The 19,863-nt window shown below is 44.3% G+C and overlaps 1 protein-coding gene across 2 annotated transcripts in view; it reads right to left on the bottom strand.

The window, feature by feature from the left end:
• Positions 1 to 4,498: 4,498 nt before the first annotated feature.
• Positions 4,499 to 19,863, bottom strand: part of Lrrc1 (leucine rich repeat containing 1) — a 117,369-nt gene continuing 102,004 nt past the window's right edge. For both annotated transcript variants that reach the window (XM_075965181.1, XM_075965182.1), the window contains exons 11-14: positions 15,386 to 15,501; positions 8,282 to 8,454; positions 6,498 to 6,634; positions 4,499 to 4,850 (exon numbers count right to left, since the gene is read on the bottom strand). In XM_075965181.1, the coding sequence (XP_075821296.1) occupies positions 4,692 to 4,850; positions 6,498 to 6,634; positions 8,282 to 8,454; positions 15,386 to 15,501 (585 nt within the window). In that variant the 3' untranslated portion in view covers positions 4,499 to 4,691. The remainder of the gene's footprint in view (positions 4,851 to 6,497; positions 6,635 to 8,281; positions 8,455 to 15,385; positions 15,502 to 19,863) is intronic.

Genomic DNA, 19,863 nt, shown 5'->3' with positions numbered 1-19,863 from the left:
AACGACGCCCGGTTCTGCAAAAATCGCATGCAGTTCCATGCCAATGTCTGTCCGTAATTTAGGCCCGCATTACCCGAGTACATTCAGACAGAAGCCTCCTCACCACTATAAATACGCCTCTAAATGTAACTGCAGGTTCACAGCTGTGGCTGGAAGAGGGCAGGAAACGAAAACAAAATTGCTATGGCAGATGCGAGTCAGCCGAGGAGCAAATTTAAATTCCGACTTTGATTTCCAGCTTGATGTTGGGCTTATTTATGAAATGGCTTGAATCTTAATTCACGGCTTTGCCGAGAGAAACTGTGATCTCCTCCACAGGGTCATTTAGGAAAGCACAGTGTGTTCAGTTAGCTTGGTGGGGAGGCACCTGGAGGCGGTGGCCATGTATCTCCTACCTAACCAGCAGCAGCCATCATTTTAGAAGTTAAATGTTGACGCCTCAAAAGAAAGGAAAGGAAAAAGAAATCAACCCCAGCGGATTCTAGTCATGGTGACTGTCAGCCTGCTCTCATGGTTTAAAATTACGGTCCTTCTGGGCAATGGGCGAGAACCAAAAACCTCCCTGCAGCCGCAGCTTAGCAGGCTCCCCAGCAGGTTCTTCTTGTTGGTCTCCCTTTCCAGCCAGCTGCCTCTGCTTTTGAAACGCCCAGCGATGCAACTCCACCCTCCCAGCGCAGGCTGCACGAGCGAGCGTGAGCATCCATCCTTTCCAGGGGGTTTTCTCTGTGATGAGCATTTTAAAGCTACTTCCCCGCCTGACCCGGCCCAGTCTAGAAGTTCCTTTAAGAGACAGAACATAGTTCATCAAAAGGGAGATCATAAAAAAAAAAAAGGCCAGGGCTAGAGTTAATAATGAGTCCCACTGACTTAAAATATAAAAGTGAGGTCAAGGCAAAATGCAAACAATTTTTGTGAGTCGCCCTCCCCGCCTACCCCCCCCCCCCCACTGCCCTGATCAGGTATTTAATGGTTTCTTCATAAAAACTTTCCAGACAGCAGGGTTTCTCTGTGTAGCCTTGGCTGTCCCGGAACCTGCTCTGTGAACTCACAGACCTGCCTGCCTCTGCCTCAAGAGTGCTGGATTCAGAGACATGGGCCACCACTGCCCAGCTTTAAGAGGAGGAAGTTTGAGAGCCACCACTGGGAGTCTAACCATGAACTAAACTAATTAAAATGCACTTACCATCAGTTAGTCACCGTAGTGCAAGTCTACAACCCTAGCACCAGGGAGCGGAGGCAGGAGGACTGCCAGCGTGAAGCCAGCAAATTTTTGCTGAGCTACAAAGCAAAAAGTCCCCCTCATATGACATGGCAGCCTATATCCAAAACAACAGGAGAGACAGCAGGCAAGGTGACCAGTAGTGCGTGCGCCTGAGGATGCCGCCTGCCTGCTCACATAGTGCTAGCTGGGATGGATGGCGGAGCTAGTGACATCACTGTCACAGCAGCAAGGCCTGTAATAACAGCAACCACCAATTTCCTGACAGCGTGTGCTCCCTCGATTCCACTTAGTCCCCCTCAAAGCTATTAGAGGCGAAGTCGCTTAATCAAATCCACGTGGCATGGCTGGGATTCAAACCCATGATTTCATTGGCATCTTGACTCAAAATTAACTCCAAAATGGTATTTCAAAGAGAGTTCATTCAGGTCCTTCTTTTCCTTCCCGTCCTTCCTTTCTTTTAAGCACCCGCATGGTCGTCTTTTTCTTGCATATATAGTAAAACATAATTTTAAGACCTTTTCAAACGGCAGGCCTTTTGATGTTGTGTTGATACTTGGTGAAGGTGAGTGACAGACATGGCAAGATCCCTCAGAGAACTCTACTTCGGGGTGTCTTCAATTTCCCACCACCAAAAGCTGAGGGCTATTTTAAAACATTGTTTTAATTGGTTCTTTGAAAAGCTGGGTGCCCATGGCACAAGGAGGGCAGTTTCACAGGGACAGGACTGGCTTTTCAGAGTCACTTCCTGACAGACATGGTTTCCCCGACCTTCGTCCATCCATTCATTTGTCTTCATGGGTATGGCACTCTCCCAGAGGATGGCACAAGGGCCGCTGGGCGGAACGGCTGGTGTTCCTGCGCTCACAGATAACCGTTAGTATTCTCAGAGCTGGCGGGTTATCAATATTTCTTTAGAATCTGCGAGAAAACCACCATGTTGGTAATGGTTGGGCAGTCTCCTGCTGGTCACCACTTGAGTCATCAGTGACTATCTCTCCTTGACTTTATCTCCTCTAAGGTTGTGGGCTTTGTTGTTTTATCGCTTTAACCACGAGATATAACTCAGTTGATAAAAAGGGAGGAAATGAAAGATCGTGGAAGGAACGTAGGTTAGTATGTTCCTATAAACATTATCTTTTCCTTCCTTTACCTATTACCCTCAGAGTGGAAGACGGAATTCCACCCCTTCCTAAAGGGAAGGTGACGACTGGTGACTGGTGCTGCCCACTCTCACACCCTGCCCCTGACACCCCGGCGAAAGGTCAGGAGCTTGGCTACTGGGCAGGAAGCTTTCCCCTTCCTAGAAAGCCTGGGTATCCCCAGGCTGGGGCTGTTGAGTTGGTACTGACTGCACTGTAGAGCGGAGGTTTGGCTCCATCCCCCTGAAGGTTGAGAGTGCCACAGAATCAGCCAACATAAAAGGTCAAGATGAAACAAAACCTCTCAAGCCCCAAACTCAAACCAGAACAAACCAGCTGGGTGGACACGGCATAAAGGAAACGGGGCGAAGGAAGCAAATAATTAGGCACAAAGCATTTCCTATGGCAATTCTCTCTCCTCCCCTGATCTCTGTGTGGCCCTACCTCCACCCCATTCACTAAAGCCAGGATAAAACGGAGTGGATAAGTAGCGGCTTTTCTATGAAAACCACGAACAAAATATACCGGGAAAGTTTGGTTTGGTTTTCAGAGTCAAGATGACTCTCTCAAAGTAAAAATTCTCTATTTATATAGATTCGGTCCTTGATTACAACTATCAGTTTTAAAGTTTTAAAATCAGAGTATGTCAAACTCTTAAAATGGAGAAAAGAAATGGGTCCCTACCGATTAGTAGGCAAAGCTGAGAACCATTCAACACCATGCACTCTTCCTCCAGGGTGTGAGGAATGCATGGGCACACGGGCACAGCACAGTGGCGGCAGGTACTAAGCTGATGGACACAAGAGAAGGAATTGCATTTGCCTGGCTGAGAGCGGGTTTCCAAGGAGTCCAACTGGCCAGATGCCACAGCTCACAATGATGAACCCACACTGAAGGAGTTCTGGGCTCTGCCTTGTGTGGAAAAATGACTCATGAATGAAATCTCACCAGAAGCTTCTCAAAATTGGCTAAAACCTAGACACTCAGCAGACAGAAATACTCTACCCAAGAACTCAATTACCTGCTACCATTTTGAACACACAAAGTAATAATTTTTAAAAAGCTATATGGCCAATGTCCATGATGAGTTTATTTCACAGGGAACCCCCTTCCTCCCCAAAACCCCATGATTTCGCCCATACCACACGGCGCCTGGCACTTTGTATGTCTCTTTCGTCACAGCATACATAAAGGAAGCAACAGAAACACATTAAAAACAGACCCCTTAACTTAGCAGATTTAGAAGGAAATCTTGAAGCAGTGTTTTGTTATGCTTTGATTAAAACTATTTACAAATCAAAGTGCACTTGTATAAAGATAGCAACGTTTCTATTGGGGTATAGGTTATTTTGCTTTATTGTGGTCTTTTATCTGGATATACAACTTTTAAAGCTTTCTCCAATAAAAGTCATTCTTCTGCAGTACATAAGTTATTGATCCACTGAATTTCTGAACCAGGCTTTTTTTTTCTTCTGCGCTTTTCTGCTGTACATCGTTACACAAATGGCACACACCTTTGGTGCAGGCACAGTCTGGTGCTGCACGCAGAACTGAGGACGAGGGCGAGCATATGAAGTGACGTATCAGCAGCAGTCTAATCCTTTGGCTCATCTTTTCGAAGAAATCACCGGATGAAACTTACAAATCACTGATAAATTCATCTTTTTGGTTAAAAAATAAATCCATCTGGTACATTACTACTCAAACTGCAATACTGCTTTAAGATGACCACACTCATATCCCCATCTTGCTGCTCAAGGATGCCACTGTTTACAACTGGTGTGACAGGACAGGATACAGTAAGGCACGAAGTGGATGGTACAGATAGAAACGAATACTTTAGGCCTAATTTGCTTTTCTCCACAAATATGAAAATATGTACCGTCTTCAAGATAAAATAACAAAGAAATACATCATTTTTGTTACGAAATACCTATACAAAATTTTAAAATTTACACCATCTGAGCTGCCAAGAAAGGTTAAAAAAGTATCTTTTTCTCCCATACATAAAGCTTCCTCTCATCAGTCGGTCCATAAGAACTTAGGTTCAAAATGTCCAGCACTCAATGGAGGGAAGAGGGCCGTAATTCCCCTTCCTGCTCTAGCCCCGACATAAGACAAAAACGAAGGTCAGAGATGACAGTAGTGTATTCTACTTATTATGAACAACTGGGATTGAGAAACAGTGGGTGCGATGAGTGACTGAGGGATGCGTAAGGCACTTTGTGCGAGAGCGGCATCCTGGCGGGGGATGGTAGACACAAGGATGGCAGGAGGCTCCACGGGCGCACAGCAGGGAAGACACAGCAGGTAGAACTCAGGGGCGGATGCTACACCGATGTCGTCACTCGGTCAACGGCGTGGTTGACCTCGTTTTTGTTGGAATCCAGTCCTTTAGCAGCATTCATGTCGTTCCGTAAATTTTCCACCGTCTTCTTCATGTTCTTTAACTCCCCTGGGTGTGGCGTGGCTCGCCTCTGAAGAGTTCTCTGCAAGCAAACAGAGGCCCAAGTGTCTGGTTTTATCCACTACTGTGTCAGAGCATTAGCATTCCAATACATAGTTTACAGCTTCAGAAACCCGCGACCCAGGGAAGCAACTTTCTTCCCAACTCTCATGGGCTGCCCACCCAGAGCTCACAGAACAGTGAAGGAATATCGCAGTCATGATGGAACACATTACTTTTAGAATAAAGGAATACATTTAAAAATATTAGTATGAAATAAGTTTCTACGTGTTGATGGAAATTTTAAGATATAATTATAGAATAAAGAAGAAAACCAAATAAATATCCTAAATTAAATTTACTAGAATGCTCTTCTGTTACTCAGAGTGGCTCTGGTTTCCTTTACCCCTCGAGGCTCAGGGGCTGAAGAAGAGAAAGCGAAGAAGAAGGCTTTACTGGTGGGACTGCTGTGCCATTCGCTGCCCTGATAAAAGAACACGCTCTTCTAAGAAAGACCACAGCGCTGAGAGTAAGTGACAGGGCTGAGCAGGCAGAGCATCTCCCCCTCAATTAATATCTGGAAGCTCATTATCTCACAAAGCAGCGCTTCCATCTCCCAAAGACCTATCTCAAGCACATTAGCCTAACAAAGAGCATTACCGAGGTAGTGAAACAACCACTGAAATAATTGCGCTAGGGACCGGTGGGAAGCATTAAAGAAACACTTTGAAGTTCCTTCACTGTGCCTTGTTCCCACTTTTCTCCCTACTGAGACCCTCTGGTGACAGCTGAACTGGGGGAGGGGTTGCAAACACCTTCTCTCTGACTGCTTGTGAAAGCCCAACTGCTGGAGTTTAAGGAGCTCATGTGGGGGCTGGAGAAACGGTGCAGGGGCGAGGAGCCACCACTGCTCCTCCAGAGGCCCCAGGCTCGGTTCCCGGCACCCATGCTGGGTGGATCATGACTGCATGTGACTACAGCCAGTACCTGGGCACCCGACAGCCTCTTCCAGCCTCCCTGGGCAGCGTGCATACTCAGAGACACACATGCACACACGTGACTGAAAATGAAAAATCTTTCAGAAAAGAACCAGCCTCAGTATCAAGTTCAGAGCCAAGACACAGTGTATCTGAGAGACATGTTCAAATATGAACGGGAGAGCTGAGCTTCAAATGTATTTCTGATTTCTAAATGGAAACTTGCCAAGATAGTTCAGCCGAGATCACAACACTCTACATAAGGGCCAAGGTGGTCCAATATGCCAGAAGAGAGATGTCTCGTATTGAGTCACACAATGACATGTGAACAGAATTAACGCAGCTCAGTCGTGAGCAGTACTGAAGATAGGAAAGGATTTCATTCACACAAGTGAAAAAAAGCAAGTGCCAATTTTAGAGAAAAATATGGGGACAAAAAGGGAAACTATCACAAAGAAATGAAGACACCAGGGCTGGAGAGATGGCTCAGTGGTTAAGAGCACTGGCTCTTCCAGAGGTCCTAAGTTCAACTCCCAGCAACCACACAGCGACTCACAACCATCTGTAATGAGATCTGACACCCTCTTCTGGCCTGCAGGTATACATGCAGATAGAACACTATATACATAATAAATGAATAAATCATTTAAAAAGAGAAAGAAAACCCACATTAGGTGCCACTGCCCAGCTTGGATGAATGTCCACCCCCATACCGTTTCGCTTTCGTCTTCATCCTTCTCATCTTCCAAAAACCGGATTGCACTAACTCTGTGTACTGTGCGGTCATTCCAGGCATCCTCGGGGACGTCACTCACCAGGCTTTCCAGGGCACCACAGCGAGACAGGCTCTCTGCAGTGACAAAGACAACATCAGCAGGGAATGCTGGCTATGGGATTCGGAATGGATACACTATAATTTAGTGGCTCTCTGGTCAGAATCCACATGGAGGCCCACAGTGCCAAAAATAAGGAAAACAGACCACTGTTGCAACCTCCAACCCTCGCTTTTGGTTAAAATATGAAACAAGAAGCAAAAAGGCCTGGGCAGAACTGGTCCCCTATAAGGGAACTCCACTGGGACCCTCTGAGGGATGTGCAGAACTGGTCCCCTATAGGGGAACTCCACTGGGACCCTCTGAGGGATGTGCAGAACTGGTCCCCTATAAGGGAACTCCACTGGGACCCTCTGAGGGATGTGCAGAACTGGGGTGCTGAACGTTTCATCACAGAAGGTTAAAACACACTAACGGTGCTTTGTGGCTCTTTTCACAAAGGAAGTGCAGTTTTTTGCTTTGTTTTTGACCATGGTATGGCTGCAGCTGAGGGAGGCTGGTACTCTCCTCTTTCATGACACTTTGTTACACTTTCCTGAGGCCAGCAAGATCACTTTGGAGTGTTCCAGCTCAAGGGATTCTAGTATTCCTACCAAACCCATCTCTCTCAGCAATGGATTCATACCATCATTTTGATATGTGTGTGAATATTCTTTTTTTTTTATTTTTTTAAAAGGTTTTATTTATTTATTATGTATACAACATTCTGCCTCCATGTATGCCCGCATGCCAGAAGAGGGCGCCAGATCTCATTACAGATGGTTGTGAGCCACCATGTGGTTGCTGGGAATTGAACTCAGGACCTCTGGAAGAGCAGCCAGTGCTCTTAACCACTGAACCATCTCTCCAGCCCATGTGTGAATATTCTTAAATCACAAAATTTACAAAACTAAGATACAATGACTCAAAATAAACAATTCACTGGTTTAAATATACTGTAGCAATGGTGTTAACTGGGAATCCTCCACCATCAGTCTGGATTTAAAGATACTATAACAATGGTGTTAACTGGGAATCCTCCACCATCAGTCTGGATTTAAAGATACTGTAGCAATGGTGTTAACTGGGAATCCTCCACCATCAGTCTGGATTTAAAGATACTGTAGCAATGTTGTTAACTGGGAATCCTCCACCATCAGTCTGGATTTAAAGATACTGTAGCAATGTTGTTAACTGGGAATCCTCCACCATCAGTCTGGATTTAAAGATACTGTAGCAATGTTGTTAACTGGGAATCCTCCACCATCAGTCTGGATTTAAAGATACTGTAGCAATGGTGTTAACTGGGAATCCTCCACCATCAGTCTGGATTTAAAGATACTGTAGCAATGGTGTTAACTGGGAATCCTCCACCATCAGTCTGGATTTAAAGATACTGTAGCAATGTTGTTAACTGAGAATCCTCCGCCATCAGTCTGGATTGTAACAAGCTGATGAGCATTAAACTTTATCCTAGCTGTGTAATTCTAAACCAAAGGCTTGCTTTTGGAATTTCAGTCACGATAAACAGACGCCGAGTGATCTTTTCCTATAGAGATCACTTCCAGAGTAACCCAACAAGCACCTTTAGTAAGGCAAACCGAACAAAACATAAGCATGCTTGGGAAAAGGAGGCCCTGTGGGCAGATACTGGCTCCAGCTAGCAGTCCAAAAGAGAAAATCACCTTGGCAGATGGGTTCAGAAGGCAGCTGAGGAAGAAGGACGCACGTTAAGATCTTCTCCCCTGTGGTGCGGTCTGTGTCCGTCTGGAACGTGAGGAGAGGCTGCGATTGATTATCAGAGAGCCACAGGGCCTTTAACTTCAGGGTGGTCAGCGACAAGGGTAGATGACGCAACCTGCCATGCAACAAGGGATGTTATAGCCTGAAATGTCGGAGAACTGACTCCTGCCAATACTAACGGGAAGAAAACGAGAGCCCTTAGATGCAGTCCAGAGGGTACAAAGACACTATGATCATAGATTGGTGCCTAGGGTCACGAGTGAGGTGCCCCCGTCTCCTTACTGCTACACTTCTCTCCGTAGGCCCTCCAGAACAGAGGTAAGTAAAGAACACCTACCTCTGAAGGCCTGGTGCTAAGCTTTCATTTGAGGAAAATAAACAGCATCACTAAAGGACACATGCACAGTTCTTATGGCTGCACAGGGCTGCAGTGGTCCTCAAGGGCAGCAGGAAGGACAGAGGCAAGGAAAGATGAAGACTCATTCTGGCCCTGCTGCGCTTGCTATCTCTGGGGACACCCTTTCAGTGATCCCTTTCAACTCTGACCTTTCAGTTCCCAGTTACTCTCAGTTCTCCGACTCGGGTGATAATTAACAGTCACATCAGATTGTTTAAGTCCAGATGAGAGACTCCACATAAGAACACTTTTTTAAATTATTTATTTATTATGTATACAATATTCTGTCTGCGTGTATGCCTGCAGGCCAGAAGAGGGCACCAGACCCCATTACAGATGGCTGTGAGCTACCATGTGGTTGCTGGGAATTGAACTCAGGACCTTTGGAAGAGCAGGCAATTCTCTTAACCTCTGAGCCATCTCTCCAGCCCCCATAAGAACACTTTAAAAGATGAAATGTGAGACCTGGATATTTGGTGTCTCTTTTTGTTTGCACCAAGATTTGGTAGATCACGACCATCAAAATGTCCTTCATGAAAGTAGCCACAAGTGGCGGACTTGATATCTGACAGTGTAAATTGAAATAATTCCTTTCCTCCCCAACTTGTTTTTGGTGAAGGTGTCTATCACAGCAACAAGAACATAACTAACATGGAAACTGGTGCCAGGATAATGGCTCGCTGCTGTGACAGGCATGAGCATGTTGTTTTGGGGAGGACTGTGGGAGTGTTTGGAACTTTGGGCTGGGAGTGATACTGAATAGTTCTGTGAAGGTTGGAAGAGAGCGATGTTGAAACAGTGCAGACAACAGAGGTCTGGCCTGGGGAGCTCCAGAGAGGAAAGAGACTACCTGTAGCATTTGGTGGGAATTGGGAATTAAGAACAGGTGGTTCTGATCAGCTTGGGATGAAGAATTGGATATGACTAACAAATGACCGGTGCCACTGAGGTGAAACCGCTGTGTTACTGGAACAATCGATACTGGTGAGCTGGAGCTGAGAAATTAACTGTCGTCCTAGTCTGGGTTCTACTGCTGTGATAAAATACCAGAGCCAAAAGCAACTTGGGGGGGAAGGGGCTTATTTTGACTACACTTCCACATCACAGTTCAACATCCAGGAAGTCAGGATAGGAGCTCAAGGCAGAAGCCTGGAGGCAGGAGCTGACGCAGGATGGACGAGTGCTGCTCACTGGCTTGCTCAACCTGCTTCCTTTTACACCCAGGACTATCACCCCAGGGGTGGCACTGTCCAGTGACCTGGGCCCTCCCACATCAATCATTATGGAAATACTTTACAGGCATTCTCACAGAACAATCTAATGGAGACATCTCCTCGGTTGCAGTTCCTTCTTCCAGAATGACTCTGGCTTGTGTCAAGTTGACATAAAACTAGCCAGAAGACACTGATTAAAAGGCCAGCATTCACTGAGGTAAAAACTTCTGGGAGTATTTTCCCATGGTCCAGAGGGGGCCAAGGCTGCGTGTCACACTGGCAGCTAAACTTGGTACTAAGAGTCTCGCGGGTGGTACTAGCTTTGAACCTATAGGGGGGTCATGGAGAAGAGCTGAGGCCTGGCACTTTCAGAGGCCAGCAGAGGCCATTGGTGAAGGTATAGCTACAGCTATAGCTCCAGTTACAGTGGAGCACCCAGGATTGACGAGGTCATGGAGAAAAGCTGAGTGTACCATGTGGCAGAATCAGATTCCCTGAAGAGAAGTCAGAGGCCACCGTTGACGGTGCAGCAACTGGAGATGCTAGGACCGAACCTCTAAGGGCAGCAGCAGCTGTGGGGTGAACTTGGCCTGAGCGTATGAGAGAAGCTGTGTTTGCTGGAAATGACAGAGCTGCAGAAACGAAGTTCCCTCTGGACCCAGACGTCAGACACGGAGCACGTTTCTGAACCTGGCTTTATTTCTATTTGATGTGACTGCTCTGCTGTTTCTTGTTTCCCTCTTGGAGTAAAAAAAGTGTGGAGCTTTTTTTTTTTTAATTTTACAGGAGCCCACAGTTGAGATTTGGAATATTTTAAAGAGACTGAACTTCTATAGCACTTGAGTTTTTAAAGACTGTGGGGCTTTTAAAGTTGTTTGTGTTTTATATTGTGATATTATTATGAATTATGGTTTTGAATAAGGAAGAAACCTTTACAGTTGAAGTAATGTGTTTGTGTGTCAAGCTGACAAGGGGTCAATTGTCCTGGTTGGTTTTGGTTTTGTTTGTTTTGTTTTTCAGTCAACTTAATACAAGCTATAGTTATCTGAGAAGAGGAACCTCAATTAAGAAATGACCTCCATCCAAACTGCCAAGCAGGCAAGTCTGCAGGGCATTTTCTTGATTAATGATTAGTGTGGAAGGACCCAAATCATTGTGGGTGATGCCACTCCTGGGCAGGTGGTCTTAGGATGTATAAGAAAGCAAACTAAGTGAGATGGGGTAGCAAGAATAAGTAGTCCTCCTCCATGGCTTCTGCCTCAGTTCCTGCCTCCAGGTTCCTGCCTCAGCTTCCCCCAGTGCTAGGGTGGTACTTGAAAGTATGAGATAAAATAAACACTTTCTTCCCCAAGTTGCTTTCGGTGCGGCCTCTATCTCAACAGGAACAAGGCAATATTTCACTAATGAAGGTTATGTTCATCTCCCTGCCATGAAGAGCTCACACCAACACAAGAACATTTGAGGAATCTGGGGAAAGTAGCCATCCTCTCCACCTCTCCTGGCTAAGCTCTGTCTGTTCCTCAAGCAAGGCAGCAAGTGAAATCCCCTGTGCTACCCTACCGTCCTTTCTCTATATATATCCAATCTGTTGATGCACATTCAAACTCAGGAGGTTTAAAATTTTGTGTATGTGGGGAGGGTAGTCACTGTGATAGAGATATGTGCATACATACATACGTACACACATGCATACACACATGCATACATGAATATACACTATAGGAAGGAGGACACAGCTCAGTGGTAGAGCACTTATCTAGCATGTACAAGGTCCTGGGTTTGACTCTCAGCAGCAATGACATGAACAGACAGCACAAGCATCATGTATGCAAACAGTTTTATATTATATGAATGAAAAGTTTTGCATATTTACTGATTCTTTTTAAAATCTGACTTAAGCTAATAGCCTCTAAAATGTTAAAAATTCCAAGTGTTGCTCAAGAAAGTTACAGTCAGCAACTCTGCTGGTCTTGTTCACAACCGCACAAAGAGGTAAAAAAAAAAAAAATCAAGACTTGAGAACTGGCACGAAACAGACTATCTGCTTCCCCATGCCTCGGAGCCGTCACCAGCTTCCCAGTGAGCACTGGCAAAGGCAAACGAGAGGCTAAAAATATCACCAACAAATAACAGCTTCCAAGGATGCCAAGTGGGTGATAAAAGCTGAAATAAATGACTAGCTTCTACAACAGCAGACCTTGTAATGGTACTGCAACTCATAGTAACGAGCTGTCTGAAACACTGTGAATGCCCAAGTGCCAGCCAGCTCCAACGCGGGTGCTGCTGACTAAGTCTACACCATACCCCAGCCTGTCCCCGGGGGTTCTGGACACAGAGATGTTACCTGCAGTGTGCCTGTGCCTACACAGTCTACACGCTCTGCACACATTCTGCTGGCCAGACCATGCAGCCTCTTGGGGCTTGCTGTGGTCCCCTCACTTGCAGCCACACCCACTCTCTGGTCGTTCAGGAAAACCAGCTGGCAGGAAACGGAATCAATGTACTCGAGCTTCCCAGAGGAGCAAGTACGCTTTGAAACTTAATTTGGTGCCTTCTCTGTGCCCGTGAATCACAGAATCAGCGCAAGAGGCCATGGTCTCACTTGCGCTCATCTCTATGCTCTCTAGTCAGCTCCACACTCCAAGAAACAAGAAGCCGGTGTTTACTGTTTTACCTGATGGTCTGGGAAGGAAGCAAAGCCAACTGTGACCAACCCAGCCTTGAGAGGCCTTCCACGCTTTGTCAAAGGCATCTAGGAACTCAGCGTGCCTACTGGGCAGTGTTAACCAATGGCTGAGGACTGTTGTACTTTAACATCTCATCTCTTGCTTCCAAGTAGGATTTCCTACTTTTAACAGTTTTCAAAAAAATATCTGAAGTGTATAAAATATCAGACAAGAGCATTTGGAAAAAAAAATTAGCAAATCTCTCAAATGGCAAGCCCATGTACTCGCAAGTCTCCACCATCCTCTACTGACAGGGAGCTACTATCAATAGTTTGCTGTAGTTCAGTTCTGGTTTTGTTTTAAAAAACAGGAAAACCAAACTTGAGTGCAATACCATTCAATACTTGTTTTTTCACTCAGTATGGTGCATCATCATCTGAATGCAGAAAAAAATCTTATTTTGATGACTTAATATTCCAGTTTTAAAGATTTAAATGGTTTTATTATACATATAATAAAATATAAATATAAATACACACAACACAAAACTCAAAAGTCTAACCTATTGCCCTAATGACAGGCACTGTTTCCAGTGTACTAGTGACACTGAAGCAAGAGCTCCAAGTACCCTACTGTGTGTTCCTGGTGAGTATTTCTAGGCAGAAACTTTATTAAGAGTTAAGAAATTCTGTCCTGGGTCCCAGAGAAGCTGATGATATAGGACACTTCCCGGCACTGCCACAGAGGGCTTCCTAGTTCTCACATGGTATTCTAGAGTCACCCTTGCGGTAGTACATCCTATCAGGTCTACTCAGGCAAGTTCCTGCACAGGGGCAGGCAGTCCCGCTGGCAAGCGTCGCTATTATATGTCTGAGAGGGGAGCCAGACACTGCACTGTCCGTCAACTCCCATGGTCGACATTTCTGCAAGTTTCAACACTGACACGCTAATATTATTACTAGTTTCAATTCTGAAATTTTAAAACAAGTAGTGATTAAACATTTTTAAAGGCTGAGAATTTAGTTATGAATTTATATATATGGAAGGACAAAATGGCACATTGAACTGACTCAGATGACGACTATGTACCTCAACCTCTTAAATGAAGGTCTCCACCCCAATCCAAGCGTAATAAAAATTTAACTTTCCTTTCTTCTGAGAACTAGAATGATTCCCTACTCATAGCAGACAATTTTAGAAGCCAGGCTCTTATTTCCCCTCAAGAATTAGGAATGTAAAGTCATGCTTCCCAGTGTGGCCAGGACCAGGGACTGTCCAGAGTTCCTGAGTTTCCTGAACTACAGAAAGGAAGTTGGGAAGAACAGTACTTCCCAGCTACAAAGGCTCCAGTGAGCAGCTAGCAGAAATTGACATTCAGTCCAAATCAATCCTGAGTTTCCAGGCACCTCTTAATGGTCTCAATCTACCAAGATTTCCCCCAGAGGATTAGCCTTTAAGAAGGTACGCATCCCGAGGCCATAGCTCTCCTCCAATTACAGCTTATTTAGCCCAGCTGTCTGGGGTCCACTGCAAAGAATGAAGAGTCCTGCTCTGCTGCCTTGTGCCTGACCTGGCGATCAGCTAATCAGTACGAGGGAGTCAGTCCCCAGCACTCTTTACCCTGCAGGCTTTTACCAAGTAAAATCAGCCGTCTCCAACACATTACTGCTTATCTATCCCTATCACATTCAAAAGCGATTATAACACGTCTTGCAACACCATGCTGCTCATTCTGCAAAGCTATTAGCATGTGTCTTCAGTCTAGTATTTACCAGACACCCGCCATGTGCTAGATGCTGTGACGGGAAAAGGGATTTGGTGACACTGAGGCAGAACCCGCCTTAAGATGACATCAAGCTCCAAAGAGACACACGCATACGTGCCAACAGGTATCACTGCGTGGGGGGAGGGAGGGAAGCTCTTTAGGAAGATCCAAAGGGAAACCCCAAGAGAAAAGAAAAGGGGGTGATGAGGTGTAAGGGCAGAGTCAGAGAAGGGAGTCCCAACTAGAAAGGCCAGCTCGTGCAGGCCCAGGTAGAAGGAGCATGTGGCATCTGGAGTGTTGCAACAACCTCAGAATGCTTGAAAAGCGGGCTGCATCCTAAGCCACAAAATCGGCACAATGGGGAGCTGGGAATGTGCAGAACAGTGTGGCCATGTCATAGGGACACCATTTGCTTTGAACTGCAGTTTGGATTCTGAGTCCCTTGGATCTTCTGACGTTATGGAGCCTCTCCTGATAAGCGTGCCCCTACATGCACAACTTTATTTACAAATTCAGGAGGTTGAAAATGACTGGAACTGAATAGCAAGACCCATGCTTCAAATTCTGCCAGGTTTGGTAGTACATGACTCTGGCCTGAGCCTTCCTGCAAGGCTGGGGCAGGAGGATGGCCCAAGCCTAGCTTCAACATCCTAAAACTCTGCCCCGCCCCAGAAAAAAAAATCAAATTGATTCAAACTGATTTTGCAGACAAAGAATCTCTTAAGACTCACTGTGACTAATGAAAGCAGCTAGAGAAACTGAGGCAAAGTCTCCAGTCCACTGTCTAGTCTTTCAGATGTATTATCACCTAGGAAACACACTGCTCTGAAGCAGCCTAAGTTTAGGCTGAGCTCTAGTAGTTGGGTCCCCATCAAGAATTCTTCAATCCTCCGGTTCTTCAGTTAAGCAGTATACTGCTCCTGAGATGTGGCCAGGCCACACAAAGAGATACACCGCAAAGAGTGGGGCTACATATCAGTTTCTCTCCAGCAAAGCCCTCTTACCTGTTCCCTGCCACATCGAGGACGTGAAGCTCCATGGCCTGTGACACCTCTGCAGGTATTCGAGTCAGTCTGTTGTCCCGCACGCAGAACACGGTCAGATTGCAGCACCCGCCAATCTACAGTGGGAAAGAAAAACATCTGCTCTCTTCTCCATTTTGAGGAGGGGCGGGGCAGGATATTTTGCCAACAGCATGAAAAAGATGCATAAAATAGGCCGTATGATTTTAAATTTCACTGATGAGCATATATAATTATACAAAATGTTGAACACATTCTAAATTGAATAAAGAAAACGCTTAGTACAGTTCAAACTGTTGTTCTGAAAAATATTACTTTTCATTGCTGATATCTAATGCAGCTGCACTGGTAAAATGCGAACTAAACTACAAAGGTCCAGGAAGTATTATCTAGTTATAAGGGAATTAAACAATTCTACTTCAAAATACTAGGCCAGAGGTAATGCTGACACCAATACACACAGTTCAACACCTGCCCTATAATTCCAGTGTTTTCAATATTCCAGGGTTCAGAACGGGAGGGAGGAACCTGATAAGATTATACATGAATTGTCTCTAAATAGATTTTGATAGCTTTGGTTGCTCATAAAATAATCTGGCAAAAATCACTTTCCCTTGAGGAATGCAAAACCAGTAACATCTCAGCAAACACTGGTAGATAGATACATATGTCTCAGTCATGGTTTGCTGTTAACAATCACATTACACTGAGAGCTGAGTCCACATCCAAGTCTGTTCCAGGGTAGCTAAACTTCCTAGTGTAGTCTTCAAGACACTAATTCAAGACTTTGCTGGACAAACTGGCCATGGATTATTGAGTCGGAAAAGCTGAACCAAAGGGAAGGAAAAAATAACTTGGTCTCAGACACGACCTTCTCCAGGACTCCACAAAGCCCTGCATTCTTCTGGCCTTTGCCATCCGGAGCAGAAGAAGCTCATGAAGGGACCCATTGATGTCTCCGGACACACAGGAAAGGATACCCTAGGCCTCTCACTGGAGCAAGAGTTGTGACTCCTCAAGGCTGTATGAATATATATCCTGCCCTGTTTCTCTTACATGTATACTAAATACATGTAGCACCCTAGGAGCATGATATGTCTTTACAAAATTGTTACATAGTTAATTTCTTGCATTATCCTTTTATTTCTTCTTCTAAAAATATTAGGATATCCAATTACTTTATTTAACTGCAAAGTTCAACCAAAACAGATGTGAAATATTAATATTATAAAACATCACACAGAGAGCACCCCAATAGGCTGCCCCTTTCAGGTCTCAGAATTCAAGTTTCCTGTCCCAGTAAAGTTAGTTTATTCACTGTATTTTTTTCATCATTACTTCTTATAGAAACACCATTTTTCTTTCTGTTTTTAAAATCCTTACCATTAATTCAAACTGGCTGGACCTCTGGTCATTATGATAAACTGTCATCTAAATTTCTTTCATAATCATGAATTCTAACAGGACAAAATGGCTCTTGAAAATCCTTAAGGCCATAAGATGAGATTACTGCTTATTTGTACATGGATACAAAAGGAGCTCCATTCTTACCTACCCTCCCTCCATCGCTCATGCACCTGCCAAACACGAGTGTGCTCCCCTGGACATCTTACAAACTGCCTGACTGTATATCCCAATACCCTTTTATATAAAAACCCGTGAAGGGGTGACATGAGCCCACTATCATGCTAACCGAATCATTTGTTTGTACTCTGATCTCACTTTTGGTTTCACGGGCAGAATCTGAAGGTTCCCTGGCGGTCAACAGGATCAAATGTCTACTATCACTTAGCAGTTCTGGGAAGCAGAGTCACTGTTTAAATAACCTATTACCAGTTATGTAGGAAGCTGGTATTTTAAACCTCTCTTAAACCACTAATAACACCTTCCAAGAATACAAGGGTTTGGATTTAGAGTCTCTAAAAACTAAAGAATGTTGCAGGAAACCCAAGTTTAGCCCTTTTGTGTCTATGTTAATTCAAAATGATCCTATATTTAACTGTCTGCCATTGAGTTGGCCTAGGAAGGGCCTGGAGATCACCATGGAAACCTTTGAAGCAGTGGTTCTTAACCTTCCTAACACTGTGACCCTTTAACACAGCTCCTCAGGCTGCCAGGACCACCCCCAACCATAAAATTATTTTCGTTGCTACTTCATAACTATCATGTTGCCACTGTTATGGATCATAATGTAAATATCTTTACTTTCTGACTGTCTTAGGCGACCCCCTGTGAAGGGCCGTTCGACAGAGCCATGGGGTTGCAGCCCACAGGTTGAGAAAAGGGTGGATTCTTACAGAGTGACATGGAGGTGCTAACCAGACTGATGATCCAGTGAGGAAGCCTACGGCGGCCACCCATGCTGCTTGCATTCCACTTTGCAAACGGCTGCCTGCAACTAGCAGACTGCTTTCTCAGTATTGCCCTGTCAATACTGGTAGCAGAATAGAACCCACATTTTACCAGCAAAAAGGAAAACTTACAAGAAAACAAAATCTGGCCTGAAATATAAGCCGAACAAATATACATAATTTTAGAGTCCTTTCCAGAGCCTGTGCTGTATTATACAAATATTCCCCACTTCATGAACATTTTCAGAATGATATGGTATGGGGATTCCTCAAATTATTAGACCACATATATAACAAGACACTATGATTTTTAGCGTATAGAACATAAGAACATGTTCTAATGCCATAATATTTCTCAAGGATTTTACTGGCCACACAATATTTCCCTCACTGTTTATATAACAAAGGATTTAATAAACATCCAAGGTTGATGTTGCTAGTTAATGCCAACACTTCTTTGCTTCTCCCAAGCACTAGTCTGGTCATGGTGATACTGATTTGTCTTTACCTCACAAATGTAATTTCTAGAAACAGAAGAACAAAAGGTATGTTTTTAAGTCTTTAATATCAACAGTCTCTCCCATGACAGCACTAGTGATTGATACTTATACAAAAATAGGTACTTGTCTGCAGTATTTGTCAACATTTGGTGTTTCACTTAAAATCTTAAAATTCTGATAGATTAAAATGTCTTCACACGTCTGTGAAAACCAATGGAGCTAATTTTCCCAGTGCTCTCCCATTCTGGGTACCACTTGTTTTTGGTTTTGTTTACTTTACCATGACAGACACGTTTGCTCAGCAACATGAAGAACTTTCTGATAATAGTTAAGATTTTTTTTTTCATTTGAAATTGAATGTCTTCCTACCTAAATAGTTTTTATCCCCTTTCAGACAAGGAATCTTTCAGGTAGACAAAACCACCACAATCATCAACTGTTTTGTGCTTGCATTCCTGTGAATCTAATGAGCATCTGGAGCTCGGGGGGGGGGGGGGTAACCTTCATCCTTTCTCAAGTCCCATCTCCTATTTTGTAGATACACAGCTTCTCGCTTGCCTGGATCTCCCTCGTTAGGCTAAGCAAGCAGGCCAGGAAGCCTCAGGGACCCACAGTCTCCGTCTCCCAGGGCTGGGGTTTCATGCATCGTTTTTCTTACAAGAATCTCCAGGGACTGAACTCAGGTCCTCATACTTGTGTGGCAGGCACTTTATTGACTGGACCATCTCTTGAGCCCTGTTAACTCTTTCTTGATTATTTCTTGTTTCAAATTTAGGAATGCATTCACAGTTTTCAGATCTCATGGTCACCTGTATCTTATTCTAGTATGTATAGGTTGTATATTATATTTTATTTATATTATCAATAATTTTAAAATGCAAGGGCAACTTAGAACAAAACAAATTTAAAGTATAAGGCAAAAAGCTATCTGTGAAATAAGTAATCTAACATCATAAACATTTCTGAATATCAGAATATTTACAGAGAATTAATATTTGCACAGTGCCTAAATTATATATATATATTTCTACAAATTCTACCTTATCCCATTTGACCAAACAGGTGTGATTAGTTGGGGTACCTTTCTTATTTTGATCCAATACACACAAAAATAACAAGCAAAAATCTCCTCTGTATTCTAAACTTGGCCATATGCTCAAGTTTTTTTAGCCAGAAGGTGTTTCAAGGAAGCATTTGGCTGGGGACTACTGAAGGCATTGCCTTCTTTCATCAGCCCCACGGTCACACGCCGGCTCCCTGCCTATCTACAAACCACACTCCCACACTTTCATCCCCTTAACTTCTCCCCTTTCCCGGAAGTACATAAACTTAAGCAACAGAGTGAAAGAAAACACACAAGTGGCTGGGCGCTCAGAAGCATGCCAGTGGCGCAGATGTGTCCGGATGAGCCTTGCCACCACAAGCTAGGATCATGCTGACAGCACAATGCAGGGAAGGAGATGAGGCAGCAAAAGATGCCTTTCAGAATGTCTGAATAACTTACAGTGTAAGTCACAGAAAAGCATTCTTTTGTGAAATAATAATCTGAACAAATGTGAGGAACACATTATCAATAGAGTCCACGCCATGCAGTTATTACATTTATTTA

Source organism: Microtus pennsylvanicus, chromosome 3 (assembly GCF_037038515.1).
Source record: "Microtus pennsylvanicus isolate mMicPen1 chromosome 3, mMicPen1.hap1, whole genome shotgun sequence".
NCBI lineage: Eukaryota > Metazoa > Chordata > Mammalia > Rodentia > Cricetidae > Microtus > Microtus pennsylvanicus.
The sequence above is the reverse complement of the archived record's forward strand: the minus strand, read 5'-3'. Positions and strand labels throughout refer to the sequence as shown.